Source organism: Panicum virgatum, chromosome 5N (genome assembly GCF_016808335.1).
Source record: "Panicum virgatum strain AP13 chromosome 5N, P.virgatum_v5, whole genome shotgun sequence".
NCBI classification, from domain to species: Eukaryota; Viridiplantae; Streptophyta; class Magnoliopsida; order Poales; family Poaceae; genus Panicum; species Panicum virgatum.
In genome coordinates this window covers 59365797-59393686 of record NC_053149.1, presented here as the reverse complement: position 1 = coordinate 59393686, position 27890 = coordinate 59365797, and the positions used below count along the sequence as shown (strand labels likewise).

General features: G+C 46.3%; 2 protein-coding genes across 6 annotated transcripts; both read left to right on the top strand.

The window, feature by feature from the left end:
* The first annotated feature begins 376 nt into the window (after positions 1-376).
* LOC120675698 (ultraviolet-B receptor UVR8-like) lies at positions 377-4614 on the top strand. 3 transcript variants are annotated; one of them, XM_039956899.1, is made up of 7 exons: positions 377-628; positions 2183-2338; positions 2549-2707; positions 3499-3660; positions 3744-3875; positions 3956-4168; positions 4257-4614. In XM_039956899.1, the coding sequence occupies exons 1-7, from the start codon at positions 397-399 to the stop codon at positions 4418-4420; spliced, it is 1218 nt and encodes a 405-aa protein (XP_039812833.1). In that variant the 5' UTR covers positions 377-396; the 3' UTR covers positions 4421-4614. The 3 variants fall into 3 exon arrangements, with proteins under 3 accessions (XP_039812833.1, XP_039812834.1, XP_039812835.1); XM_039956900.1 differs by having other exon boundaries at positions 379-628; positions 3959-4168; XM_039956901.1 differs by having other exon boundaries at positions 423-628; positions 2536-2707.
* A 1471-nt stretch (positions 4615-6085) lies between these two features.
* Positions 6086-25856, top strand: LOC120675700 (inositol hexakisphosphate and diphosphoinositol-pentakisphosphate kinase VIP1-like). 3 transcript variants are annotated; one of them, XR_005675453.1, is made up of 21 exons: positions 6086-6352; positions 6469-6528; positions 7129-7175; positions 7633-7716; positions 8411-8474; positions 9681-9834; positions 10740-10810; positions 11381-11485; positions 11605-11697; positions 11864-11938; positions 12808-12902; positions 13000-13206; positions 13303-13402; positions 13473-13543; positions 14472-14550; positions 19984-20142; positions 20409-20451; positions 21020-21102; positions 21698-21774; positions 21851-21925; positions 25697-25791. XR_005675453.1 is itself a non-coding variant. In XM_039956903.1 (21 exons), exons 1-21 carry the CDS (start codon positions 6278-6280, stop codon positions 25823-25825), a joined length of 1932 nt encoding a protein of 643 aa, XP_039812837.1. In that variant the 5' UTR covers positions 6086-6277; the 3' UTR covers positions 25826-25856. The 3 variants fall into 3 exon arrangements, 2 of the variants coding, with proteins under 2 accessions (XP_039812837.1, XP_039812838.1); XM_039956903.1 differs by having other exon boundaries at positions 21712-21774; positions 25697-25856; XM_039956904.1 differs by lacking the exons at positions 21698-21774; positions 21851-21925; positions 25697-25791 and adding an exon at positions 21344-21382.
* The last annotated feature ends 2034 nt before the right edge of the window (positions 25857-27890 follow it).

Below are 27890 nucleotides of genomic sequence, written 5' to 3'. Positions count from 1 at the left end.
AAAAGTCGAATGAAAAGAATGAGAAAAATCTTAAAAATATTTATCCACTATAAATATCATGTTCTCTTTCAACCAACAAAATATGATCTTAACACTCAACGTGTATGCGGAAATAAAATTAGAAGAGGTTGGACCAATTGAAATAGTTCAGTTGTTTAAGTCGAGCTGTGATTCTGTTGAGGGTTTATGAATAAAGTGGATTATTTGTGTATTTATAATTTTTAACAACCTTTTTCCTTAATAAATAAAAAAAGTCAGGTAAAATCACAGACAAGAAGAAAAAGACATGATGGCATACCTCGTGCAATCGTGACCGCTCTCTCTGCTGCTCGGACGGTTGACACGTCTTGCCTACGGCCCACGGGCCAAGCGAGCGGAAACAGAACTTCGCAAGGCATGGAGGCGGCGGCCGCGGCTGTGGCGGCCGCTGCGCCGGAAGAGGGTCGGGGGGAGGAGGAGGAGGAGGAGGCAGAGTGGGCATGGAGCTGGGGCGCTGGCACGGACGGGCAGCTGGGGAACGGCGGCTTCGACGACCACCATCTCCCGCAGCCGCTGCTTCTCCCCACCCGATGCCGCGGCCGTGTCTCCCTCGTCGCCGGCGGCGGCGCCCATGCCATCGCCCTCACAAGTACGCTCGGCTACATTTTTGAGCTGCCACCGTGACCGTCTCTTCCTTCATAGCATTTGATTTGGTCAGAAGAACCTTTTTATCACGGATTACCCGTTCTGCATCATTGTTATATAGGAGGAATTTCGATATTTAACACTCAATCCGATGGCCTCACTGTTTTTAACACTCATACATAGGCACATAGCATCCTCATCCATTAGTGTAACAGGTGCACCAATCTGCTCCTCTGGGATAGGAATGATATCTAGGCTGTCCCAATCAATTACATCATGTTCTTCCATGCTTGAATGTGCTTGTGCACTACCAATATCTGCGACACTGCTCATGACAATCTCTGTAACACCAGAATTTCCTAGCAAATCTGAAGGTTTGTCCACAACATCTACAAATAGAACCATCCTCCTAGATGTATGTTTTTCAGAGAACGCAAGTGAAAGAGTTTTATCATCCATCAGTTCTCTTTCATCACCACTGCTAGGGTCAAATTCATAAATTTTCAGTTCCTAGCACTTCCCCCAAGTTATCCATTTTGACAGTTCTAACTCTAGCATCTCTAAGGTAAAAGAACTATAGTCCACAACCCATTCAACACATTTTCGAGGCACATCGACAGAGCTACCATCATCTAGCTTTGCTGAGAACTGTGAAGTCCGAACACACAACCTAAAAGCCACATCCGGATCGATCCTAACCAGTGCAACAAAAAAGAAAAGAAGACGCATCAGTCAGCATGCGGCTCGATTTGATCTCTGATGCGTCTTCCCCAAATCAAACCAAATTCACAGCAGAGGGGTTAGGGTTAGGGTTGTGGGCTTACCCGGGAGGAACCTCGAAGGGGACATGGCAACCCACGGCACCGTCGTGCCCCAAATCAGCCGTCAAGGTTTGGGGGCTTCAACTCCAACGATGGAGATGGGGAATGGTGGCGGCAGCAGGGCCGGCGGCCTGTTCTTCCTTTCAGACGCAAGAGAGGAACACGAGGGCGAGGAGAACGGTCTGGGCACCTCCCTCACGAAACAGGAAGAAGAGATAGAGGGGGCAGGGGCAAATATGTCCAAGCACATGTGAAATATGGATTAAGAAATAAGAAAACAAATTGAAAAGATGAAAAATGAGAAGAATCCCCTGGATTGAAGAATTGAGAGGTTTGGATGTCAAATTTCGAAGGTCGCTCGAATTGAGTGTTAAAAACAGTGAGGCCATCGGATTGAGTGTTAAATATCGAAATTCCTCGTTATATAGAAATTGGATCATTGTAGTGCTAACGACTATACGTTGCTAGAATTGAATTTATTTCTAAACGACAAGTGGTCTCGATAATCTTAGAAATAGAGATGTAGGGAGCCCAGTTTGGTTGCCCACTGAGGTTGGCCTCCTAGCACCTCAAGCAGCCCAGCTCCTGCTAGGGTGTTGAATGATTAGTTGAGTTGAACTCATCAGACGTTCAAGTTGAACTTTCCTTAAGAAATTATTTGTGTGTTATTTCTTTGATTCACATTACAATTCTACTCTATCTCGAAATCAAGTTTACAGTTGACTCAACATTTTCAGGTGATGGTGAAGTATTTACTTGGGGTAGAGGTACACATGGTCAATTGGGTCATGGAAACTTGGACAGTATCCCCCATCCAAAATTTGTTAAGTTCCTTGAAAATCATAAAGTTACATGTGTATCTGCGGGATGGAACCATTCTGGATTTGCTACAGGTCTAACACTAAAGCTATTCAGTTCCTTTTCATGTTTGTTTGAAATAATTTAAGTGGAATTTCTATAATATGTTCTATGTGCCTGCTGTTTTACGAAATAATTTAAGTGGAATCGTATAATATCAATATGTTCCCAATGGACACTGTTTGTTTGGAAATTTTACAATTGCTGATGAGCTTTACTTTGATGTTTCTAGTTCTTATTTTCAGATTCTGGAAAACTCTTCATGTGCGGAGATGGCTCGTTTGGACAGCTTGGCACTGGCGATAACCACTCTAGGAACTTTCCGTTTGAAGTGGCATACTTTACTGCAAAGCATATTGAGAAACTTGCTCTAGGGATGCGCCATTCTCTTGTCCTATTGAAAGGTAAGTAAAATGATGACAGTTATTATGGTGAAAATCAATGGCGTATTATTTACAGAAACCACATGTTCACATGCGCATTGGCTTTTTCATTAATGAATAAGCCTATAGTTGTAACATTTTTTAGAGTTGAGAGAAATCATTCCCAACTCCACATTGCTACGACCTTTCAAGTTACAATTCTGCTGGAGGGAGTTCCTCATTAGTGTCCATTGGGAAGTACACCACCTTATATGTATCTATGGTACTCGCAAATAAAAGAGCTGAATGAGTTCTTTGTTGTGGATAATACCTTAATGCTATGCCCAGCGAAGGCCATATGGAGCAGGGACAAACAGCTGTGTTTCTGCGCATTTTTTTCCCTCTCTTTCTTAGCTGGGGGTTTGTGGCGTGGGTCACCTTTGAGGCGTTCTGTTGTGATATGTTTCTGGCACTTTTCTTCTTTGATGAAAGGCAGAACTCCTGTCCCTTGGGTTCGACAAAAAAAATCTCACTAGAGGTGTTAAATAATCTTTTCATGAAGCGCAACAAGTTATGAATGTGCAGGAAAGCTGGAGGAGTTAGATCACTAGAACTGTAGGATCAGAGCTTCACCTTTATTCACTACTGGTATATATGCAAGAGATGTTGTAGGCATTTGATTATCGAAACTATAAGATTTGAGGTGTTAGGTCATCTCTGGGATCTTATTAGGGATAAAATCATCTCTCTTGATACACTGGCATCCTTATAAAAAAATTTCATATGCTTTAGCAACTGGCAAGTGATAACATTGCTAATCTTCCCTTTCTCAGATAATTCTGTGTATGGATTTGGCTCTGCAAGACGAGGCCAAGTTGGTAAATGCGCTTCAAGGAATGGAAAGTCATATAATGTTCCTAGACTAATTGATGGCTTTTCAGACTTCAAGATAGTAAATATATATGCCAATGGAGATCACAGTGCTGCATTGGATGGTAAGTTGTAAAGTCTGTAGTCATTGGTTCTCGTCTTCTCTTAGGTCTTGGACCAATGATTTCCTTTCTGCTTGATGTAACAGAATATGGTCATTTGTACATCTGGGGAAGAGCATTAATTGGACAGCATGACAATGATCATCCTTGTGTGGTTTTACCCTCTTTGAGTATTTCTCAAGTGGCGTTGGGATGGCATCATGCCTTAGTTTTATCTGGTACGTGTGCAATGTGTTACATTTAAATCAAACATTGTCTGAAAATGTTGTTGATTCTTTGTAATTTCGTGTTATTACAGCAGGTGAATTGTTCACCATTGGTGTTTACCGACACCAGAAGTGTGATCTCCCTGTGCCAAGGAATGTAGTGGGGCAGCAATCAAACACAAGTGGAGCAAACAGTTCTCATGATAGCTCATCTTCTCTGTCAGCTACGAAGAAGATTCCCTGTATTGATGGCGAACGGGTGGTGCAAATAGCTAGTGGAACCGAGCATTCTGCCTTTGTAACAGGTAAAAGTTTTTCTGAAGGCTGGAAATGTGCACATAAAAAAAAGGACTCGTGATGAAACTGACTAATTGATATTGCATATTTGAGCAGATAAAGGAACAGTCTTCACCTGGGGGTGGGGAGAGCATGGACAACTGGGTTTGGGTGACACTTCTGACCAGGTGGTTCCTCAGCGAGTAAACATAGCTGTTTCTTCTGGTCCACGTGGCGTTTATTGTGGAAGTGGATTTACCATCGCGGTGGACTTAGATTAGTGCCAGATTATTGTATTTATAAAATTATAATGGTGAAAATGAGCACGGAGGAGGATTGGGCCAGATGGGCCCCTTTACCAACTGGGGCTTTGTTTGAGTATTTGGGTACCTTTCGTTTTGAGCTTTGACATCTTTACAAAGTGCAACATAAATAAATATAAAAAAGAGTGTGCCGTGCAGTGGCTATTCATCAACCATCATTGCATCGAACCACATTCTGGAATGGCTACAAACATACAATCAGTAGTGCGCATCTGGTTCTCGAGAGAAAACAAAACAATATCCCTGGATGCTATCTTGCAAAAGGGTCAGGCTGCTGATTGCTGACCATACGATGAAGACAAGGTAGCAGATAGCAGCACAGCAACCAATACCTTTCTACAGAATCCGGCCATACACAACGATGGTAGACGCTAATCTGCTGGCTCCAAGAGGTTACACGACTCTTGATGGAACCAAGCGGCCCGTTCAACTGAAACATGCGTATTCTAGCCATGTGTTAGCTCATCATACTGTAGTTGGTAATAGTCAAATCCAGAGTAAACAAAGAGGAGTGTGCTCAGAGCCTGAACGCTGAAGGAAGGAAAGGCTCCAAGGAAGTCCATGATTACGTATTGCGGTAGGCAGTACGATTTGGTCAGAAAATTTGCATCGCCATGCCTCCTCCCAAACGCGAGGCCTGCTGCCTTGGGATATTCCGGTTGGATGTCCCTCAGACGATCAGGACGTGGCCGACGGCGACGGGGGCTCCAATGAGATCACGGGTCGGTGTCGCCTGATCTCGGATTGTCTTTTAACGGCAGCGTTTGCCTGGATATTCTGGGGGGTCTAGCTGAATGTTCGTACAATATTCCAGCTTGATTTCTCTATTTTGTTTCAGGTTTAGCAGTTGAACGGAGCTGATTTTGACTTGGTGTGGTGTTGGATTTGGGGCAAAGATTTTAGATTTGACGGGTCAGTATAGCGATTCCTCAGCCTTTTATGTTGCCGCTTTTGAAGCCTAGTGACATTTGATGGCTACTGTGTGTACCATAGGATGTGAACGGCTGAAAGGTCATTTCTATGATTTGGAACCTGCTAATTATTCCCGGCTGACCCCTCCACTTGATCACTCCATTGCCCGTACGTATCATTGTTATCTCACAAGCATCTCATGGTCCTCTATCCTTTGTGCGACCCATATAGTTCAACATTCACTTATATCATCTAGTGCTCTCTCTAGTAAAAAGGATAACATTTTGAAATTTGGGTTAAAGTTTCAGTGTGCGTATATTTGCCTAAAAAATAAACACCTTACAAAGTGACAGAGTAATTTGGAAAAAAGTGATACAGTATTCTACTATAAGGAAATCCAGGCTGAATAAACTTTTTTTTTAATTCCGAATAAACTTTTCTTTACAGATGTTGTCAAATAGAAGGACAATATAATAATTCAAAACTATCAACGTGAATTCAAATATCTTATTAGGCTATTATCTTTTTTTGCGAAACTTCTTAGGCATCTCAACCTCATAATGTTGAAGTATCTTGACAAGAACACTCCAATTGTACTTTGATACTCCCTATATCAGTATAATCTTGTGAATAGACATAAAAGCATATCTTTTTTCTGTTCTTCTATTATAAAACTGGAAATAAATGGTGAGAGAAATCTCTTCTATTACGCAGTGCCCACTGCCCACTGCTCTGTGCTCTCACACCCCGTCCGGCTTTTCTTCTGTTCGCTCCTCCCCTCCTCCCTCACAAAGCATAAAGACGCCTGATATTCTAGGCGTGAGGAGGTAAATGTCCAAGAAACAAACACTTCCATTCGAGTCATAGTCTGTTCTTTCCGCGGAAAGGCAAGGGGGTGAGGGGATGGAGAGGCGCAATGATGGTGGCGGCGGCAGTGGCGGCAAGATCAAGATTGGTGTCTGCGTCATGGAGAAGAAGGTGAGCGGTTGGACCTTAGGGAAAACCAATGATTTCCTGGCGGAATTTTTGAGTTATTGGTGTTGTGTTTCTTGTCACTGATTCAGTTTTTTCATTACTGCTGAAAACCTTTGCAGGTTTCGTGTTCTCCCATGGAACAGATTCTTGAGAGGCTGCGCGCGTTCGGGGAGTTCGAGGTATTGCTCAGAAATGGGGTCGTTCCGGCGGATTATCGTTTGCGTTCCCTTCTTGCTGACTACTTGTTCGGTTTTTTTATACCAAATAATAACAATATAATAATAATAAACACACTGTTTACCATGACGGACGGGATGTTTTTTGGACACACAATCTAAGCTTAGCCGTTTACCATTATCTTTTGCACAAACTGTTTATCAAATTGTATTATATGAGATGCTGTAATTATACAATCTGCAAGTTTGTTTCACTTTCTGTTGCATGCTATATGGAAGGTTGATTTTTGGAAGTTACATTGTTATATCCAATGAAACTTTAACTCTCCTGCAGAAGATTGCTTGTTATTTTGTAACATCATAAATATGCAACCAGCCTACCATGGTATGGTCCAGTCTTTAGCTTTCTTCTTTTCCTGAAGAAACTGAACCGTTTGGTTTATACTTTATAATGCTGAAGGTACGTATGCCAGATGTTTATTCTTCTGGCCCTATTGGTGTTCAAATGTCTGAACTCTGAAACTTTTTCTACTGCAAGTACAATAACTAGTATTCTACTGATATAAAGAGTTAAAATAATGTGCTTCTACTTTATGGGTACAGATTATAATTTTTGGCGACAAAGTGATTCTTCAAGATCCCATTGAGAGGTATGCCAAGTGTGAAGCAGAAGTCTTTTATGAAGTCTGGCTGCAAATTTTCCGTTTATAAATAAACAGTGAATTATGCAGAGATAAATTACTTGAATGATAAGATTATGATAATTATTTTTAACTAATGGATTACTCCTCTAGCATGATTTCTTAATAGTTAAGCAAGTAACTAACACTATCTGTCCACGCTGTATAAATATTTGGGAATTTTTTAATTTGGTGGTGCCAAATAACTTCGTCATCCATGAGTTCTATATCAGCTTACTGTTTTCCAATGCAGACCATTTTCTGTATGTTTTTTTAATTAAATCTTGTCAGACATTAATTTAGTGGTAATGTATATGTTAGTTTTAAGTTATGTACCAGCATCTTTGGATAATGCGTAGTGCACCATCCTAATTTGAATTTGTTACTAATTCATTACACTGACTGCTACTGTTTTTTTTATTGACAGTTGGCCTTTATGTGATTGTCTAATCGCCTTTTACTCATCTGGGTATCCACTAGAAAAGGCAGAGGAATATGCTGCTTTACGAAGGTTAATTATCTCCTCTCAATCAAGAGTAGCATTTGTGAAGTGTTGGATCTAAATGTACATGAGATTTAGTATTTTCTAGTACTCAATGGAACTATACTAGTGTTACAATTATGGACAATCTGATCCATGTGTGACTTCTGTATGGAATTGATACAAATGAGCAACTCAGGATGTATTACCATGCCCAATGGGGCTGATAAGGTCATGTACAATATGCAAAGAGCACCCTATGCTAGTGACTAAATACATAGGATGCCTGTACATCTAACAGGAATTATGGATTATTAGTCATAGTTCTAATCCAAATACACTTTCTTTTAGTCTGCAAGATATGCATCATTCAAAGTTTCCTTTTTCGTCCTTTTAGAATATCATCGTGAAATGATTGCCTCTAAATGCACCCTTGACTGATAGTTTATTCTAAACCAACTCTCCTAATAATAACATTTTTGAAATTCCTATCATCATGGAATTTATTTTCCTAGATGAGAGTTCCTCTATGCCCTTTTTCAGGAGGTCATAACTAAACAAATGGAAGAGAACTTCAGAACCAATATTTTCTTACTGTATTTTCCTTTTGGTTCTTGCTTGGGAGAACATGCAAGTGGCAAATACATTTGATTATAAGCAAGAGTACTCGTGTTAAAGATTTTTACTATTTGATGAGTAACTTTTCTTAGATATTGTTCTTTAGGCCCTTTTTGGTGAATGAGTTGGTCCCGCAATACCTCCTTCATGACCGCAGCAAAGTATATCAGGTATTAATATTTCTAGTACTTTGGATCTCAGATAAGTTCCTAACGTCTCTGTTAGATGCTTTTAAGCCGGATGATTTCTCCCAGTATCCAAATTGAACCAAATGACATAGTTTAGGGCCCAAATTGAACCAGGAGATACATAAGGGGAGTAATTTGGACTTTTTCCTTTTATAAATAAATGTTACTCACTAGCATATATTCTAGGTTGATTTCATGGCAACAGATGATTTTATAGTCCAACTGTACTTATGTTGTGGTAGATTTGATGGGGGGTCAGCAAGGGGTTGAGGCGCATTTGTCCTCCGTTAGGAGGCTCTGAACAACCTATTAGGGGGGATAATAATATTTCTTGCTTAATTCTCAAAGAGTTCAGCCGTGCTCAATACATAACAGTGGCACTAACAAATCTCCTAACAAACTACAAATCTCTCATGCCTAATGGGCTCTAACTTATCTGCTAAACAAACTCTAACTGAAGGGTATGTTGTGCCTAATGGGATCCCCTGAACAAACCAAAACACACGATAATTACTCTAGCCACTTGTGGACGCATCTTGCGCTTGTATGTTGTGCCCAAGAAAACATCCACAACAACTTACTGAAGGGTCCTGTTTTCCTTTGAACAAACAGAGCTACAGAAGGGACTCTTTTCTTGCTTTTCCAAACCAACATAAATGTCTTTTTTTTTCCTCGAACATGCAGGATAACTGCATGTTGTTGTATTAATAGACAGAAATAATGGTCTGATTACATGGCGAATCCACTGCTGGGGTTAGTTTTCTGTTACAATCTCGCCCTTGAACAATTGAACTACCACACACTCTCCTCACTGCAACAGCTCCACTAGCGCTTTTGCCCGCGTCATCTTCCACAAGGTTGCTTGTTCAGCCACTTCTTGCAGGACCAGTTGGTCTTGGTTGGCAACCATCAATGATACAGCGGTTGTGGAGCTTCCAGATCGACCATGTCGTGAGGATCACCAGTGAGTTCAGCCCTTTTCTAGCCGTCTTCGGCGCTCCTCGCACAGCCCACCATCGCCAACCTTGGAACACGTTTGGGTCCTGTGATGTTGCAAGGAATGTCTGATGAACCCTAGTTTGCAAACTTTTATATGAAGGTTTTATTGTCTTGTACAACGGTCAAACATACTTTATGTTGTTCCAAAATGTTGATGTTTCTTCTTGTTCTTTTTCTCTTGCTGTTTAGCAACTTAAATTGTATGGGGTTCCTGTTCCAACATATGCTGTCGTCAGAAGAGAGTACCCTAACCAAGAACTAAGCTACTTTGTTGAGGATGATGATTTTATTGAGATCCATGGGAAACGGTTCTGCAAGCCTTTTGTGGAGAAACCCATTGATGGTAACATCTCTTAATTTGATAAGTTTTGTAATTGCTTTCTCTTGTTCTATTTCTTGTTGATTATTCTGTCTTGGACTAGCAGAGTCATTTTTATTTGGCTCAATATATGCATGACAAAAAAGAAGAGAAAGATTGGTGTAGGGCTTAGAAGACTAAGCTTGATGTCAAGGCAGGATGCTTTATTTGGACTTACTACTCGAGAAAGGGAAATAAATCCATCCCATATGAACCATACTTAAGTAAACATGTGAACAGTCTAACTCTTTTGTCAAGCAATGTATTAAAATTCTGTAAGGCATCTCAAATCTCATTAACAAGTGCACCTGAACCTTGCAGTTCTACAGATCATCAAAAGATTATCTGGTATTTTCTAAACATTTTTTTGACTCCGAAGCATCTATAACATGCTGAAGCCTTGGCACTTTACTGTATAAATATAAGTGTTTTTTCTTCCACAGTCCAGATATTCAAGCTAAACTTCGTATTTAATAGATATTGTGACTGACAGTTGTTTTTTCCCCTTTTATCTCTTTTTACAAATTTATTCTTCATTTCTAGCTTGCCCCAACTTGCTTGGGCTAAGTCTTTGTTGTTGTGTATTAAATTTGCAGAAAGGTTATCCTTTTTTTTTTGGCTAAATTGTGTTTCTATTCATTGTAGTGTACACCTCATACTTTATGTTACTGTGAAAACTCTCCTCACTGACTCTGCAATTATTCTGTAATGAATTCTTTATTTGGATCTTTTCTCTAAGCGAATTAGTCAGTATTGATGCATGCAAAATCTGCCCAATGTAATATCCAAAACTACTGATCTCTTGACTGCAATTCATTTTTTCCTACTGTATCTTTGTAAAGTAATAGAATAAACATGGTTATGCTCCTTACAATTGTTATCATATGAAGGTGATGACCATAATATAATGATATACTATCCGAGCTCAGCTGGTGGAGGAATGAAAGAACTTTTCCGTAAGGTAATGATTGTTACCTTTAAGTTCAAGTTGATACCGTAGCTATGACATGAATATATGGCCACCTGGTATGGAATTCAACATTTCTGTTAATAATTTCACTCGTCAGAAATTTCTTATATTAAAGCATTTATAGACAGTATAACCTAAAATAACCTATCAGGTGATGTGTTTTATGTTCTAATATCTTGCGTATCCACTTTTGTTCCTGAACTGATGCCATCGAGCTTCCTCACTGTCTTATGTTCAGAATATTCCACTGAACTAGCATCTTTGATGTGTGTTCAGTGTAGTATACTGTTAGATAAACAATTAGATGTTGGCTTTAACAATACAAAATATGTGGTTATTTTACTCAAGGGTATAAATGAACGAGTTCATGTCTATTCTTCTTATCATTAATATGTACTTCAAGGTGTGGTTATCATTAATGTGTACTTCAAAACTCCTCCAAAATGTGTACTCCATGCCTACAGGAGAAACAGATGTCAAGGAGGGTCTTATCATTAATGTGTACTTCAAAACTCCTCCAAAATGAACTGACCTGACGAAATTCTTCAAATCAATACATAGGTTGGTAATCGATCTAGTGAGTTTTATCCAGATGTGAGGAAGGTGAGGCGATATGGATCTTACATTTACGAGGAGTTCATGCCTACAGGAGGGACAGATGTCAAGGTGGCAAACCTTGCTAACTTATTACTTCATATTTTTCTTAATTTACAGAAGTGTCCTCTCCTACTGTTATCCTAAAAACAATGATATGCTAACTATGGAACCTAACCTTCATGTTATAGGTTTATACAGTTGGGCCTGGATATGCACATGCTGAAGCACGCAAGTCTCCAGTTGTGGATGGGGTTGTCATGAGAAATTCTGATGGAAAAGAGGTACTGTTTCTTGCCATAATGTGACATATTAGTCTCATTGTATAGATTAAACCTCTCTATAACATGCCAGCTGAAACTCAAACACTTTTTATGTAGAGAAGGGTGTGTTTCCCTTTATATGCACAATGTTGCACTGTTGCATTATAATTTTTTGTCTTGCTTGAAGGTGCGCTATCCTGTTCTATTAACCCCTTCTGAGAAACAAATCGCAAGGAGCGTTTGCCAAGCCTTCAGACAAGGGGTACAACTAAAACACTTTCTACCATGTTACTCTGTATGTATGATATGGTGAAAGTGTACACTAGAACTTTATGTATAATTGTTATCCTATGGGATGTGAAATAACTCTGGACAAATAGAATTTTGTTGTTGAAACCACTAACAAGTTCAGAAGTTCAGATATCTTTGAAATGCCAGCAGAATTTGTTCATTTACGGAAACAATTACATGGATACATAAAGTATGCAAGGGCAATAAGGAGGGAGGGAGGGTGGGAGAGGAATTTTATGGGCTCGAATGTTGGTATCGTTTAAAAGCTAAGGCTTGTCAATCGACCATAATGCCAGTTAAAACTGTATAATACGGGTTGCTCTTTATAGCTCTTGCATTGATAGTTTCTTGTTTATTTTGCATAAAATGTTATGTCAAACAAAGTTCAAACCAATCCACAGAACATGGTAGTGTTCTATTGAGTAAGGCACTTCTTACATTATCCATATTTTTATGACAATCTCTAAAATGGAAGAGTCTATTGAAGGTTTGTTTAGTTGTCTCCCAAATTATTGAATGATAGCAATGAGGCTCCGTGATCCTCTTTACATCAGCTTGCATTCCTATCTGGATGCGCAGATCTCAAAGCCATCTGCGTGAGGGTTACACTACAGTAACCAACGTAATTGTTTTTGTTGTTTTGGTATATTTAATATGTAATCAATGAGATATTCTTTTAACATCACAGTTATACTAAAATTAAAGCAAACTCTGATAAATTAAGGTTAATGGATACCAAATTAGTAATAGGTTGTTATTGGAAACTGGTGGGACGTAAAAAATTTGTCAAAATAGTATTGATAACTGTGGTCTCAACTTCCCATTCATTTCTTTCTGCAGGTGTGTGGCTTCGATCTTCTAAGGTGTGACTTGGGAGAGGCAAGATCCTATGTATGTGATGTGAATGGCTGGAGTTTCGTGAAAAGTTCATACAAGTAAGCATTCTGTGTCACGACAAATATTGTGACTTTTTACACTGGGTAAGGGCCCATACTATAACTTATTTAGAGGGTGAGCGTTTTCTGAATCCAGGTACTATGATGATGCTGCATGCATTCTGAGGAAAATGTTTCTCGATGAGAAAGCTCCACATATTTCATCAACCATTCCTACTAGGCTTCCTTGGAAAATCAGTGAGCCAGCCCAACAATCTGAGGCTGTGAGGTTTCATGAAAGGGGAACTGTTGGGATATCTAGGCCATCAGAAGAGTTACGCTGTGTCATAGCTGTTATACGCCAGTAAGTATAATAATTAAGAACCTAAGTCTTCAAATCCTATAACCATCAAACTGCTTTCTGATACTATAAAGGAATGCCTACTTCAAATTATGCAAGTGGGGATCGCACACCAAAGCAGAAGGTGAAGCTAAAAGTAACTGAAGAAAAGCTTTTGAAACTGATGTTGAAATACAATGGTGGAAAGGCCCACGCAGAGGTGTGTCAAGGAGCGTTACATCTTTTGTTCTTTTGCTTTCTGAACACACCTTTTTATTGTTATTCTTTAGGCAAAGCTTAAAAGCGCCTTGCAGCTGCAAGATCTGTTAGATGCAACAAGAATCCTTGTTCCGCGAGCTAGGTATGTTTCTACAGTTTCAAGATTGCTCATCTGTTATGGTTTTTGAACCTTTAAGCAATCACCTTATCCTGGCTATGGATATGCATATGCTGTTAGCTGATTCCAACCCTCACTGTTTTCCACCCAAGCAATTAAGCCATTTGCTCCCATACATTTTTGGTCTGTGGAAAGTATATCTAGGTACCTTTTAGGATTCTGTATGTGTGGCATGACATTTTTTATGTAGCGACTTGGCTTGAGAAATGGATTATTGTGCTGTGCTGCATTATGCCGTGGAATCAAGTATTCTGGAGTATAGCTGACATATTTGATAATATTATTTTATTTTAAAATGGAAGGTTACTACTTGCAGAAAAATAACATACCCAGTTGCACAAGTGATTATTACATACACAGAAAATACGATACTACCAGTTATATCTGCAAACTATTCAAGGGTTATAAAATACTCCCTCCGTCTCAAAATACAAGTCATTCTAGGAATTCTATAAGATTAATAGGGAGGTAAAATGACCATGTTTGCCCCTATTTATCACCCATATTTGGCACTAATTGATTCTTGCATGCACATGCACTTTCTAAATAGGGTAAAATGACTTGTTTTTTGGGACAAAATTTTAATCCTAGAAGTAGTTGTTTTTTTATGGGACAGAGGGAGTATGTCTACTTTTTTATTATAAGAAACATTGCATTGATCAAGCCACAGTTCATAATTCCTAGGGCGTAATTTGACCTTTAGATACTATAATCATGTTATATATGCAACAGGATTATCTTGGTTAATCTTTTGAATTCTGTTGATGTTTGGTAAATGTTGGACTGATGTAGTACTACATTACTGGTCTTGCCATTGAAATATGAAGCACATTCATAAATATTTTCTCTTGTATGTCTTCGATAAAATGAGAAATTTGTCTATAATTTTCAGATGTGGTCGTGAAAGTGATAGTGACGTTGAAGTTGAGCACGCGGAGAAGCTACGCCAAGTTAGAGCTGTCCTTGAAGAGGTAAAATTGTTGCTCAAGTATTAACATGGCAATGTACTACTGACCTTGTAGATGGTGCACACTTGAATATCTGATTAACTTCGACAGAAGCATAAAGAGTTTATGATGACTTTCCATTTATTTGTGTATACTCTGTGTGGATCGAATAAAAATCTGCTCCTTTCTTTTCCAGTAAGCTGTTTTGTGAAAAAAAATGTAACATGTTGGATAACATTGGCCATGTTTGGCCTAGTAGTAGTGTGTGTAGCCCCACAGTATTGCCCTTTAACTGTGACTTGTTGACCCTTTCGTGCGCATCTCTCCCTCAATGAGGCACTTGTATTAAAGCACACAATAATATGTATCTGTTAGGTATATAGGTGTTGTATTGATAGAATGTATAGCTGTGTGCGTATACTTGAGGCCCATATTGGGCGTGTAGACCCATATTGGGCGGCCCATGTTGGGCATGTACACCTTCTTGTATTGCAAGCCACATTGGCTATATAATGAGAGGTCACTCCCCTCCCTCCCCGCATAGGGTGTGCGGTGTTTCCCTATTCCCTCTACCTTTCTCCATGGTATCTAGAGAAGGCAACGATCGGCCTTCCGCTTCCGCTCCCTCCCTGCGCTAGGGTTCCCCCCTTGCGCCCCACCTCTCTGCCCTAGGGCTCCATCTCCTGGCACCGCCCCTCCCTCTTCTCAGCGCCCCTGGCCTAGGGTGCAGCCCTCTCCCCTCTCTGCGCGCCCTCCCCTAGGGCGCAGATCCCCCCTCGCGCCGCGATCCCCTCGTGCCGCGTCCACCAGCAGAGGCCGCCGCCCTTGGATCAATCTGATCCAGTGCCGCCGCCATGAGCTCCTCCTCCTCCAGCGCCGCCGGATCGGACGACTCCTCGCCTGTGCTTCCTGCCGCACCAACACAGGCCATCATCGTCCACCCCTACACCACCGTCAACGTCAAGGCTCATGTTCCCGTGACCCTGGACATGAAGAGCACCAACTACTCCAAGTGGGCTTCGTTCTTCACGGCGTTGTGCGGCAAGTTCAGCCTCCGCCGCCACATCGACGGCACCGCACCGCAGCCCAACAATCCAGATTGGGACGTGGCGGAGTGCTGCTTGCGCAGCTGGATCTTCGGCACCGTTGACGACTCCGTCCTCGACCTCGCCATCACCGACGAGAACCAGACCGCGCACCAACTCTGGGTCGCGATCGGGCCCTGTTCCGCACCAACACGGCCTCCCGCGCCGTCTTCCTGCTCGAGGAATTCCACACCCTCAAGCAGGGCGACTCCACCATCGTGGGCGTCGCTACGGGCGGTAGCAGCAAGGGCAGGGACAGCGGAGGCAGCAGCACGCCCAAGCAGAAGGGCGGCAAGGGCCGCCGTTCCGGTGGTCAAGGAAGCAAGGGCAACGGCGGCCTGCAGACCGGCGCCCAGCAGGGCGCCCCGCAGGGGGGGCTGTTCCGCCCCATGGGACCCTTGGTCTGCTTCAACCCGTACGCCCCCAAGGTCCCTCGGGTCAGCAGGCCGGCGTCTCTTGGCAAGGCGGCCAGGGCGGGTGGTCCAGCGGCCACGGTGGGTGGCAGGGCGGGCGCACTCCCAGCCTCCTCGGCGCCAACCCCCAGGCCCACACTGCGTTCGCCCCGGCGCAAGTCTCCGCTCCTCAGATGTGGGATCAGGCCGGCCTCATTGCCGCCCTGAACCAGATGGCGCTCCAGAACTCCAACTCCTGGGTCATGGACTCTGGCGCGACCTCCCACATGCACTCGTCGGATGGTATACTTCTTTCCCGCCACCCTCCTTTCATCCTTTCATCACCGTGGGCAATGGTCAAACCATCCCGGTTTCCAGTCATGGCAGCTCATACCTACCCACCCACGCGTCAAATTTTTCTCTTCATAATGTTCTTGTTGTCCCTTCCCTAGTGCACAACTTACTTTCAGTTCGCCAGTTCACCAAAGACAACAATTGCACTATTGAATTTGACGCCTTTGGTTTTTCTATTAAGGATATCCCGACCAGTCGCGTGATTCTTCGCTCCAATAGCTCCGACGGCCTGTACATCGTCCCCGCTAGCCCTGCAGCTCCACACGCCAGCCTCGCCATCTCCACCAGTGTCTGGCATCAGCGTCTTGGTCATCCTGGGGCCGCCACCATAGACTTGCTTAGAAATAATGCCTCCATCCAGTGTAATAAATCTAGGCATACTCTTTGTCATTCATGTCAGCTTGGCAAGCATGTGCATCTGCCATTTAGTACCTCTAATTCTATCAGCACCATGCCTTTTGAACTAGTTCACTGTGATGTCTGGACTTCTCCTGTAGCGAGTATTTTGGGTGCTCAGTATTACCTCGTCATTCTTGATGATTTTACACATTTTTGCTGGACTTTTCCCCTTGTTCACAAATCCGAGGTTGCTGGTCATCTAACCAATTTCTGCAACTTTGCCCAGACACAGTTCGGCCTTCCGGTTAGAGCTGTTTAGGCTGATAACAACACTGAGTTTGTTAATAATGCTCTCTCCGCCACCTTCGCATCCCGAGGCATTCACCTACGTTTCTCGTGCCCTTACACCTCCCAGCAGAATGGCAAAGCCGAGCGCGTTCTTCGGACCCTCAACAATAGCATTCGCACCCTGCTTATTCATGCTGGCATGACGCCCAAGTATTGGGCGAGGCCCTCGTTACGGCGACCTACCTCTTCAACCGGCGCCCCTTCTCTGCTGTTCAGAACATCGTTCCCTATGAGCTGCTACACCGCCAGCCACCCGACAACGCTCACCTTCGCGTTTTCGGCTGTCTGTGCTATCCCAACATGACTGCCACTGCCAAACACAAGCTTGCTCCCCGCTCTACAGCTTGTGTCTTCCTCGGATATCCCTCCTCTCACAAGGGGTACCGCTGTCTCGACCTCACCACTCGGCGGACCATCATCTCTCGCCATGTCGTGTTCGACGAGACCTGTTTTCCGTTCAGTGCTGACCCATCCAGTGCGCTTCTGAGCTCTCTGGATTTTCTTCTTTCAGGTCACGCCGCGCCGGTGCCTCGCACTGCAGCAGCGGCTCCTTCTGCGGTCGCTCCGTCGCTTGTCGACGTAGAGCAGCCGCGCCCTGGTGCTCACCTGGAGGAGCTCTTCGAGGACCCTGCTGTCCTCCAAGTTGGGCCGGTTGTCGGCCTCGCACCGGCTGCAACTCCGGCCGGCCCTCCCCCAGCTCCGGCCGCCCCTCCTCCACTCCAGGTGTACACTCGGCGTCGGGCTCCGAGGGTCCCTGCGGCTCCCACTCCTGCAGCTCCATCGGCACCTGCGCCCGCTGCTGCCGGTTCAGCAGCTGCGCCTCCTGTGGCGGCTCCACCGCCGCCTCCTCCGCCGCCTCCACCGCCGGCTTCTGTCAGTCGGCCTGTGACGCGGTCTCAAACAGGCTCCCTGCGGCCTGTTCGGCGCTACGGCTTCCCTCCGCCACCACCGCCTCCGGCACCTACGGCTCAGATGGCTCTCGCCGCTACTGCCATCTCCCCGATCCCGGGGAACTACAGGACTGCCCCGGAGGATCCACAGTGGCGGGCAGCCATGGCCGAGGAGTACCAGGCGCTCGTCGACAATGATACTTGGCGGCTCGTTCCCAAGCCTCCTGGTGCCAATATCATGACGGGCAAGTGGATTTATAAACATAAATTCCACTCTGATGGCACCCATGCCCGTCACAAGGCTCGCTGGGTTGTTCGCGGCTTCACCCAGCGACACGGCGTCGACTACGGCGAGACGTTCAGCCCCGTCGTCAAGCCTGCCATGATCCGGGTCGTCCTCAGCATCGCTACTTCACGACACTGGCCGATCCACTAGTTTGATGTGAAGAATGCTTTCCTTCACGGACGCCTGGAGGAGATCGTCTACAGTCAGCAGCCTCCTGGCTTCGTCGACCATGCTCACCCTAACCATGTTTGCTTGCTACAGCGCTCTCTATATGGTCTGAAGTAGGCTCCGCGGGCGTGGTAACAGCGTTTCGCCACTTACCTTCGTCAGCTGGGCTTCGTCGCCTCGGCCACCGACACCTCCCTCTTTGTCCTCCAAGAGGGAGGCGCCACCACCTACCTGCTAGTGTACGTCGACGACATCATCCTCACGGCTTCCTCGTCGGACCTGCTCCGGCAAATCACAGCTCGTCTTCACTCCGAGTTCGCCATGACGGACCACGGGGAGCTGCACCACTTCCTCGGGATCTCCGCACGCGCTCCTCCGATGGACTGTTCCTCAGCCAGCGCCAGTACGCGCTGGATCTTCTCCAGCGGGCAGGCATGGCCGAGTGTCACTCGACATCGACACCTGTTGACACTCGCGCCAAGCCCTCGGCTACAGAGGGCCCTCCTGTCGCCAACCCCTCTGAGTACCGCAGCCTCGCCGGCGCTCTCCAGTACCTGACCCTGACGCGTCTGGATCTCGCATATGTAGTACAACAAGTCTGTCTATTCATGCATGACCCCCGGGAGCCTCACCTTGCGCTGATCAAGCGCATCCTTCGCTATGTGAAGGGCTCCCTGTCAGCCGGCCTCCACATCGGCACTGGGCCGGTTGACAAGCTGGTCGCCTACTCCGACGCTGATTGGGTAGGCTGCTCCGACTCTCGCCGCTCCACATCAGGCTTCTACGTCTTCCTCGGAGATAGCTTGGTGTCTTGGTCGTCCAAACGGCAAACCACGGTGTCCAGGTCCAGTGCGGAGGCCGAGTACCGGGCTGTCGCTCATGTGGTCGCCGAATGTTGCTGGCTGCGCCAACTCATTCAGGAACTCCATGTCCCGCTGAAGGTGGCTACCGTGGTCTACTGCGACAATGTCAGTGCCGTCTACATGACTGCCAACCCGGTCCACCACCGCCGTACCAAGCACATTGAGATCGACATCCACTTCGTTCGCGAGAAGGTGGCTCTCGGCGAAGTTTGTGTTCTTCATGTGCCGTCACAATATCAGTTCGCTGATATCATGACGAAGGGGCTTCCTGTGCAGTTGTTTCAGGATTTTCGGTCTAGCCTTTGCATCCGGAATCCTGATGCTTCGACTGAGGGCGGGTGATAGAATGTATAGCTGTGTGCGTATACTTGAGGCCCATATTGGGCATGTAGGCCCATATTGGGTGGCCCATGTTGGGCATGTACACCTTGTATTGCAAGCCACATTGGCTATATAATGAGAGGTCCCCCCCCCCCGCATAGGGTGTGCGGTGTTTCCCTATTCCCTCTACCTTTCTCCATGTATATGTGCTTGTATTGACTTACTTGTACCCCAAGCCTATACGGCCTATATAATGAAAGGTCACCCCCCCTCCTAGGGTCTGTGGTGTTTCCTCAATTCTCTACAGTATCTACTATCCTCTGTACATGTATTCTTTGAAAAAACATCATTCTTATATTCTTAAATTCTATAATAAATTGTCTGAGACATAAGTTCCTCTATGGCCTTCAGGGTGGACATTTTTCAGGTATCTATAGAAAGGTACAGCTAAAGCCATCAAACTGGGTCCGCGTTCCTAAAGATAACAGAGAAGGGGAGGAGGATTATCTAGTTGAAGCCCTAATGGTTCTTAAGTACGGTGGTGTTCTAACTCATGCAGGAAGGAAGCAGGTTGAGTTTATTTTGCCTTTGATCTTTTTTGTTATTTTTTAGGTTATGTTTTGGCTAACAAAATGACACTGCAACCTCAATTAGGTGTCTGGTGTCATTTTGTAAGATATTTGGGTCATAACTGGGTGTCGAATTTATCAATTTAACAAGTTGCCATTAATTTTTGCATGCTCTGAAATATGACATACCGGATGTGCTGTTTTTTTGTTTGAGTAACCCTTACAATGCTCCATTTCTCTCCCGGATGCTTTTGATTGATTGCACAGGCAGAAGAATTGGGAAGATACTTCAGAAATAATATGTATCCAAGTATGTCCTTCTAAACTTTGGTCAATTTTCGACATTAAATCCATATTCTCTGTCATGTTGTTTGTTTCTGAAGGAATATTTTGGCTCGAAGGACTAGGTTTATCTGAAATGCATGTCTCAACTAGTTTACTAAATCTTCCTGTATCCCATCCGTTTTGGCTTAGTCTTCACTATATCTTCCAATCTTGGTAGTTTCAGTTTTACTGAACTTAATTCAAACAAAATAATCTCTCGCAAAATTTATAAGTCTTTTGTGTTAGCTCTGGTAATTCAGTTCAGCTGCTGAAATTGCAGTCAATTCTTGATTTTTTATGTCAGCTAACCAAAAATGTTTCCCTTAGTTGATTATTGGTACCCTTCTTATGCCCTCCTCCTTTTCTCGTTTTGTTGATTTGGATACCATTCTTGATCAGCCTTAACTGAAATTCACCTGCCAGTCTTTTTGTAGTTTCTCTGAAAACAGCAGGGTCAGATCATCTCCATTTCCTTGAATAGCTGGCGCCATTGTCTTGTCATTTATTTGATGCCTCTCCTCTTTGGTTAAGTTTGTTTGTCCTTTTTGTTCTAGGTGAAGGACCAGGATTGCTTCGCCTCCACAGTACATATAGGCATGATCTGAAGATATACAGTTCAGATGAAGGTCGTGTTCAGGTAAATGGTAGTGTATCTTTTTACACCCTTAGTTATCAGAGGTGAATGACAATGAAGATTAAATGTAAATAGTCTCCTCTTCTGCTTGTGTGTGATAAATTATGTTCCATATGAATCAACACACTGACAGAGATGCCCAAGAGTATGTCATGGAGTAGCTAATTCTGCTTCTGGGTTCTGAATTTAAATTAGGTGACTTCATCTTAGACAACCGGCAAATTTAGATTTTTTTTACACGCAGGAGAGCTGCACGTCAATGTATTAATAAAAAGAAAGCGTTCCGAATATATGCTGACTCCACGGCCTGGGTTAGTTTTTTGTTACTGACAAATTTAGTTATGTCCACATATATGGTATGCCCCAAATTTATGCTACTATGACAAAGATTTGAAAAACAGATCTCCAGTGGTATGGTCAACATTACCTAGCATCTAGTTTCCTAATTACCTAATATCCAAGAAAAAAAATATATCAGGCATGTTCTGGAGTACTCGACATTATCAATGTCAGAAAAGAGCTGATTTTCTTGTCGTTAATGTCTTCCATCATTTTTCTTGTACTTTGAATTCTGGATTGACTGCTTATGTCATGCTAGTTGTTATATCTTAGATGTCTGCTGCGGCTTTTGCTAAAGGTCTTCTTGATTTGGAGGGGGAGTTAACACCAATCCTGGTCTGTTCCTCTTTTGTAAATCTAAATCGATTGGTGCAAAGCATGATCTTAATTCAACTGATTTTACAATCACCAGGTTTCACTTGTCAGTAAGGACTCGTCTATGCTAGATGGACTACAGGATGGTACTGGTGACATAAATGAAGCAAAGGTATTCTTCAGATGCTGTTACACATACTAGGAATTATTACTTTTTAATTTTCAAGCTTTCAATTAGTCAAGGGAGTCAAATGGAGTCAGAGTTGCTGATATGGTAGATCTAGGGATAGCACGAAGAACCTGTTCGTCGCCCTCCCTTGGAGGCTCTGACTACTTTTAGGGTTCTTCTTGCTTGCCTCTAACTGATACATCATAGTCGCTTGCCTCTAACTGATACATCATAGTCTCTTTTATAGAGACGACTGACTTGACCCCTAAGCAATATCCTAACCGAATCAATCTATTCCGCGACGGCCGGGGATGCCGCCGACGAGGATCTGGGCCGCCGAGGAAGGCGGCAACAGGCGGCGATAGACTGGCGGCGATGGATCCATGACCGGAAGGGGCTGCTGGTTCCCTCCCACAAGCGGATCGACGGCGGCGGCCGACGTTGGTGCGGGCGTCAACGGTGGCATCATTGGCGGGGCCCCTGGTGGAGATGGGGCCGGCGCTGACGTTGTGGGTGCCACCGGTGCAAGCGGAGAAGGCGCGGCCGGCTGCAGTACAGGATGAGACACTGGCAGTGCAGTTGATGTCACCGGTGGCTGCGGCGTGGGAGGAGACGCCGGCGGGGCTCCTAGCGTCGCTTGCAGGGGCGGAGTAGACGGCACCGGCGGGTCAGCCGGCGGCGGCGGCAGGGGAGCTGCAGTCGCGGTTGTCGGGGCAGAGGACGTCGAGGGCGAAGAGGTCGGTGCTGTCGCGGCTTCCATTGGTGAAGCAGGCTTGTTCAGCGAGGTTGCTGTTGGTGGCGTCAGCCCTGTCAGGGCTGTAGATGCAGCTACAACCCCTACCGTCTTTGCTGCTGTTGGTGGTGAAGATGGCGATGTCGTCGTGGCTGACGCTCCCCCTAATGTCGATGAAGGGGGTGATGTCGCGGTCGTCATGGCCGGGCATGTCGAGGCCGGAGGTGCTGGTGGCAGTGTCGTGGGGGCCTTCACCGGTGCTGGTGTTGTTGGTGAGGCCACCAGTGGAGAAGATGCAGCGGCCAGGATCTGGGACGGCGACTGTGGTAGAGACGGCGCCGCTGCTGATGGTGCTGCAGATGCGGGTGCCGATGGGACTGCTGGCGACAACAATTGAATTAAGGTATCCCGCAGCCCCCTTGCAGATGCATCCATGGTAGACCCAAATTCGAGTTGAAGGTACTTCACGAATCCCGGCCACCCTTGTAAACCCCAGGATTTCAGCATCACGGTGTACCACTCATTGGCATACCCAGCCAAATGATACACGGCAATCCACTCTTTATTCTCCTCCTCTGTCCGGTTGTCTTGGAAAAATTGCTCCAAGTTACCGAGCCACACGTTCAGACTCCCCTTTCCATCAAAGAATGGGATCTGCGCAGCCTTGATTATGCGAAGGTCGGCTTGCAGCTTGCTGCCGGCTCGCCACTCCTGGAGATCAAAGTACCTGTTGTCAGCCATTGGTCAGGGGCTTTGGCTAGCAGATGCGATCTAGGTGGATCATAGTCACAGGATTCGGGGTCGATGCCTCGTCCCTCGACCCGGGAACGTCGTTCCGATTCGAGGGTCGGGGTCGAAGAGGGTCAGCGTCCCATTCAAAGTTGGATCGTGTCCCGGATTGAAAGAGGTCGCAGCCCCATTGCTAGCAGATTTAATTAGGATAAGGAGGTTAAGGACAGTGGATTGGTGTGGTTTTTGTTAGACAATGAGCTGAGTACGTGTAGCATGGTCTAAATGTAATCTTTCATATGTTTCTTATATGCTTGTGCAGATTAGTTTCTTCATTAGTAGCACATATATAGTTTTTGTCTTTATCGACCCGAAGATATCGACCCCGATGAATCAGGGTCGCGTCCCACATAATAATTTATCGTTCCATAGATGTATACCCCCTTCGTACCACAATTTTATAAAATGACGACCCTCGACCCCGTTCCTCGACCCGGTCGACCTAGGAACTTTGTGACTATGGGGTGGATCTTGGGGTGGGAATTGGGTGGGAGAACAGGAAGCAGAGTCGCAGGAACAAAGGCTCTGAATACCAAATTGATATGGTAGATCTAGGGATAGCACGAAGAACCTGTTCGTCGCTCTCCCTTGGAGGCTCTGACTACTTTTAGGGTTCTTCTTACTTGCCTCTAACTGATACATCATAGTCTCTTTTATAGAGACGACTGACTTGACCCATAAGTAATATCCTAACCGAATCAATCTAACTTATCTCTTTCCTAACAAACCCAACTAATCCTTATTCCCGGTACTGTTCATGCGGTACTGTTCACGCTGCAGTACCGCGTGGGCCCTGTGCCGGCTCCACTTGCCATAACAGTTGCCAATAACTCAAATGGAGATAACTGTGAAATTGGGATAAAACAATTTATAATAAGTATGATGTAATCCGTTAATATTTGAATACAGTTAAAAAAAAAGTTAATATTTGAATCTAAAGAAGTGTGCTCTAACAGTAATTGGAAAAATAAATGTAACTGTGTAGGACAATGATCTTGAACTCGAGTTGACCGACCTTGGAATGATCTTGAACTCCCCTCACATCCTAACTCTCTGGCTTTGTTTGCTATGGCTGTCAAGACAGAGCTAGGGAATGGAAATAATATTCTCTTTTGGACAGATAAATGGATACATGGCTGTTCTGTAGAGAATCTGGCCCCTTTGGTCTTTGCAGGTGTACCGCTGAGAGTCCGTAAAAGGCAAACGGTGGCTGAAGCATTGACCAACAATGGATGGGTTTCGGTAATTCGTGGAGGCCTCTCTTGGATTGGCATCAGGCAATTTCTGTATTTATGGGACTGTGTTCAGGGCTTCGAACTAACCGAGCATGAAGATAGGCACATTTGGAAATTGGAGGCTGGGGGATGCTATTCCTCTAAGTCTGCATATCGGGCCTTCTTCGTGCGATCGGTTACGTTTGAGCCTTGGAGAAGACTGTGGAAATCCTGGGCTCCAAATAAATGCAAGGTTTTTCTTTGGTTGGCCATTCGCAATAGGTGTTGGACGGCGGACAGGCTTGCCAGAAGAGGACTGCCTCATCCAGATCGGTGTCCTTTATGTGATCAAGAGGATGAGACAATCCAGCATCTGTTAGTCTCATGTGTGGTTGCAAGACAGGTCTGGTTCAACCTCTTAGGACCTCTAAATCTTGGTGATTGTGTACCCAATCAGAGCGAACGCAACTTCGCTGACTGGTGGCGCAAAGTGCTAAAGAAGGTGAAAAAAGAATTCAAGAAAGGAGTTAACTCTCTAATAATCTTGGGTGCTTGGCTGATTTGGAAGCACAGGAATGCCTGCGTTTTTGAGGGAGTGACTCCGTCAGTTATTTCCATCTTGAGAGATCTCAGAGATGAACACAGCCTCTGGTGCTTGGCCGGCGCTAATAAGCTGCAAGGCCTAGGATTGGCCGGTGTCATCTAATGGACTTTCTAGAGGCTTTTGGGTCATGCTATTTTTCTGTTTCTTAGGCTAGTTGTTTGTGAGATGTTGATACCCCACTCTCATATTTAGTCCCCGTATGGGAGATGGGTTTTGTATGGGGACTTTTTCCTTCTCTCTAATGCAATGAAGCGCAGTTCTCCTGCGTTTTCGAAAAAAAAAGGACAATAATGAAATGTGAAAATAAGCTAGATTGCAACTATCTCCATGTGTATGATCTTCAGCATGTTCCATTTATATATCGGCAATGTATTGAAATATGGATCATCTAGAACCTTTTTTGCTATGTCTCTAAAGATACCTTATTTTTGCAGGTTCAGTTGCATGATATCATCACATCTTCAAAAGTTGCAAATTGTAATAAACCTGTGGAATTCCCATGGATGGTTGATGGAGCTGGAGTGCCTAAAAATGCTGCTCAGCTCCTCACAAGTTTGGTATGAACATTAGATATCTTTTGTTCTCATTGAGTTTTTCATAGAGGATATTTTTCTTTCCACTTGAATTCTTATTCTATGCTGTATCATTATGAGTTCCTGTTGGTGTGTATAGTCTATGCCCATCTAGAGGCCCATGTAATGGCTACTATATTACCCACCCTATCTAGGGTTTGGAGGAATATATGAAAATGAATCCCAAATATGGTATCTAGCCTTCTCTTCTCTCTCCCTCTCCCTCCCTGCCTCTAGCCGGCCGCCGCCAGCCCATCCTGCCCCGGCGCCGCCCCCGCCCCTCTCCTCCTTCCCTCCCCTCTTCTCTGCTCCCGCCGGCACCTCCTCTGCTCCCGGCGGCACCTCCTCTGCTCTGGCCGCCTAGCCGCTGGCGCCTTGGCCCGCCGCCCCCTGGGCGCCCGCTGCCGCCGCCCTCGCCGACGGGGCCCCCTCGCCGCCGAGCCCATCCACCCGCCGCCGGCTACCGTCGTGACAGATCCAGCCACCCTGGGCACGGCTCCGGCTGCGGGGGACGCGGGCGCGCCGCCGCCGCTACCCACGGCGCCGCTGCGGGGGGCCCTGGTGCCACCACAACCGCCCAGGCCGCCGCCGCAGCCGTCCAGGGCGCGGGCGCGGCCGTGGGAGCCGGAGTGGGGGCCGCTGGAGCCACCGACGCCGCCGCCCCTCCTCCTCCGTGGACCGGGCTCGGCATGCACCCTGCGGATGCGCCGTTCGCCGCCGCCGCCGCTGCCTTCCGCGGGACGCAGATCGTCGCCGGAGCTCCTACGGCCGACGCTGCTCTCGCCGCGGCCCTCCTCGCCGCCAAGTCCGAGGCTGCGGCGGCTCAGGAGCGGGTCCGCGCGGCTGCCCTCGCTTGGGAGCGCGAGCGCTCCGCGACCGATGCTCTCGCTCGTCGGGTCGCTGAGGCGGAGCACTACATCCTCCTCACCGGCCAGCAGCCCGCCGTCCCCTTCGTCGAGCACGCTGCCTCTTCTTCCCACCAGGCTCCGCCCTCGGGTTCTGGACCCCGGCCCGACCCGACCGATCCCATGGTCGCCCAACTCCACCTTCAGGCCCTCGGCGTCCAGAACATCAAGACCCTGGTCTCCGTCCTCCTCGACGCTACGTCCTCCTCCTACGGGCGCTGGCGGGACCCCAGGTCCTCCTCGCCCTCCGCTGCTACGCCCTCGACGACCACGTCCTCCTCGACACGCCGGTCGAGACGCGGGACATGGTGTGGCTGCGCCTCGACAGCGTCGCCCTGTTGTGGATCTTTGGGACCCTCTCCCTAGATCTGTAGGACATCGTCAGGACTCACGGCGGCACCGCGCGCCAGGCCTGGCTGGCACTCGAGGGGCAGTTCCTCGGCAACGCCGAGTTCCGCGCTCTCCAGCTCAACGCCACCTTCCGTACCTTCGAGCAGGGGGACCTCTCTATTGGGGAGTTCTGCAGGAGGATGAAGGGCATGGCCGATGCTCTTCACGACCTCGGGTGCCCGGTGCCCGACCGGGTCCTGGTGCTCAATGTCCTGTGGGGTCTCAGCGACACCTACGACCACCTGCGGACATGGATCACCCGCCAGAGGCCCTTCTTCCTGCAGGTCCGAGACGACCTTGTCCTCGAGGAGATCACCAGGGGTCCCGCGACCGGCTCGTCCTTGTCCTCCTCCACCGCGCTCGTGGCTGCTCCACCGGCCTCCTCCGCCTCGCCAGCCACCTCCCTCCTTGGTGCTCCTTCCACCGGCCAGACCGGGGGTCGGGGGCCGTGCTGGACGTCGGCGGCGGGGGGATGTGGTGGTGGTGGTGGTACTGGTGGCTCTGCTTCTGGTGCTGCTGGTACCGGTGGTGGCTCTGCTAGGGGCCCCGCTCCTGCCCCTGCCCCTGGAGGTACGCCCTGACCATCCTTCAGCAACCCATGGTCAGGGCGCATCTCGATGTAGCCGTTCCAGGGTCAGCAGGGGCACAACAGCCGGCGGCCATGTTCACTGGTGCTGCTCCACTGTTCGCGCCGTCCTGGACTCCACCCGCTCAGCCCAGCCAGCCACCCACCTGGCCTGGGGGTGGGACCAGGCCGCGCT

Coding starts and splice junctions, on each gene's coding strand:
- LOC120675698 (XM_039956899.1), top strand. CDS start 397: ATGGAGGCGGCGGCCGCGGCTGTGGCGGCCGCTGCGCCGGAAGAGGGT. Junction 2,339..2,548: donor CCATTCTGGATTTGCTACAG/GTCTAACACTAA, acceptor TCTTATTTTCAG/ATTCTGGAAAACTCTTCATG. Junction 2,708..3,498: donor TTCTCTTGTCCTATTGAAAG/GTAAGTAAAATG, acceptor TCCCTTTCTCAG/ATAATTCTGTGTATGGATTT.
- LOC120675700 (XM_039956903.1), top strand. CDS start 6,278: ATGGAGAGGCGCAATGATGGTGGCGGCGGCAGTGGCGGCAAGATCAAG. Junction 9,835..10,739: donor TGTGGAGAAACCCATTGATG/GTAACATCTCTT, acceptor TATCATATGAAG/GTGATGACCATAATATAATG. Junction 21,103..21,711: donor CAGATGAAGGTCGTGTTCAG/GTAAATGGTAGT, acceptor GTTATATCTTAG/ATGTCTGCTGCGGCTTTTGC.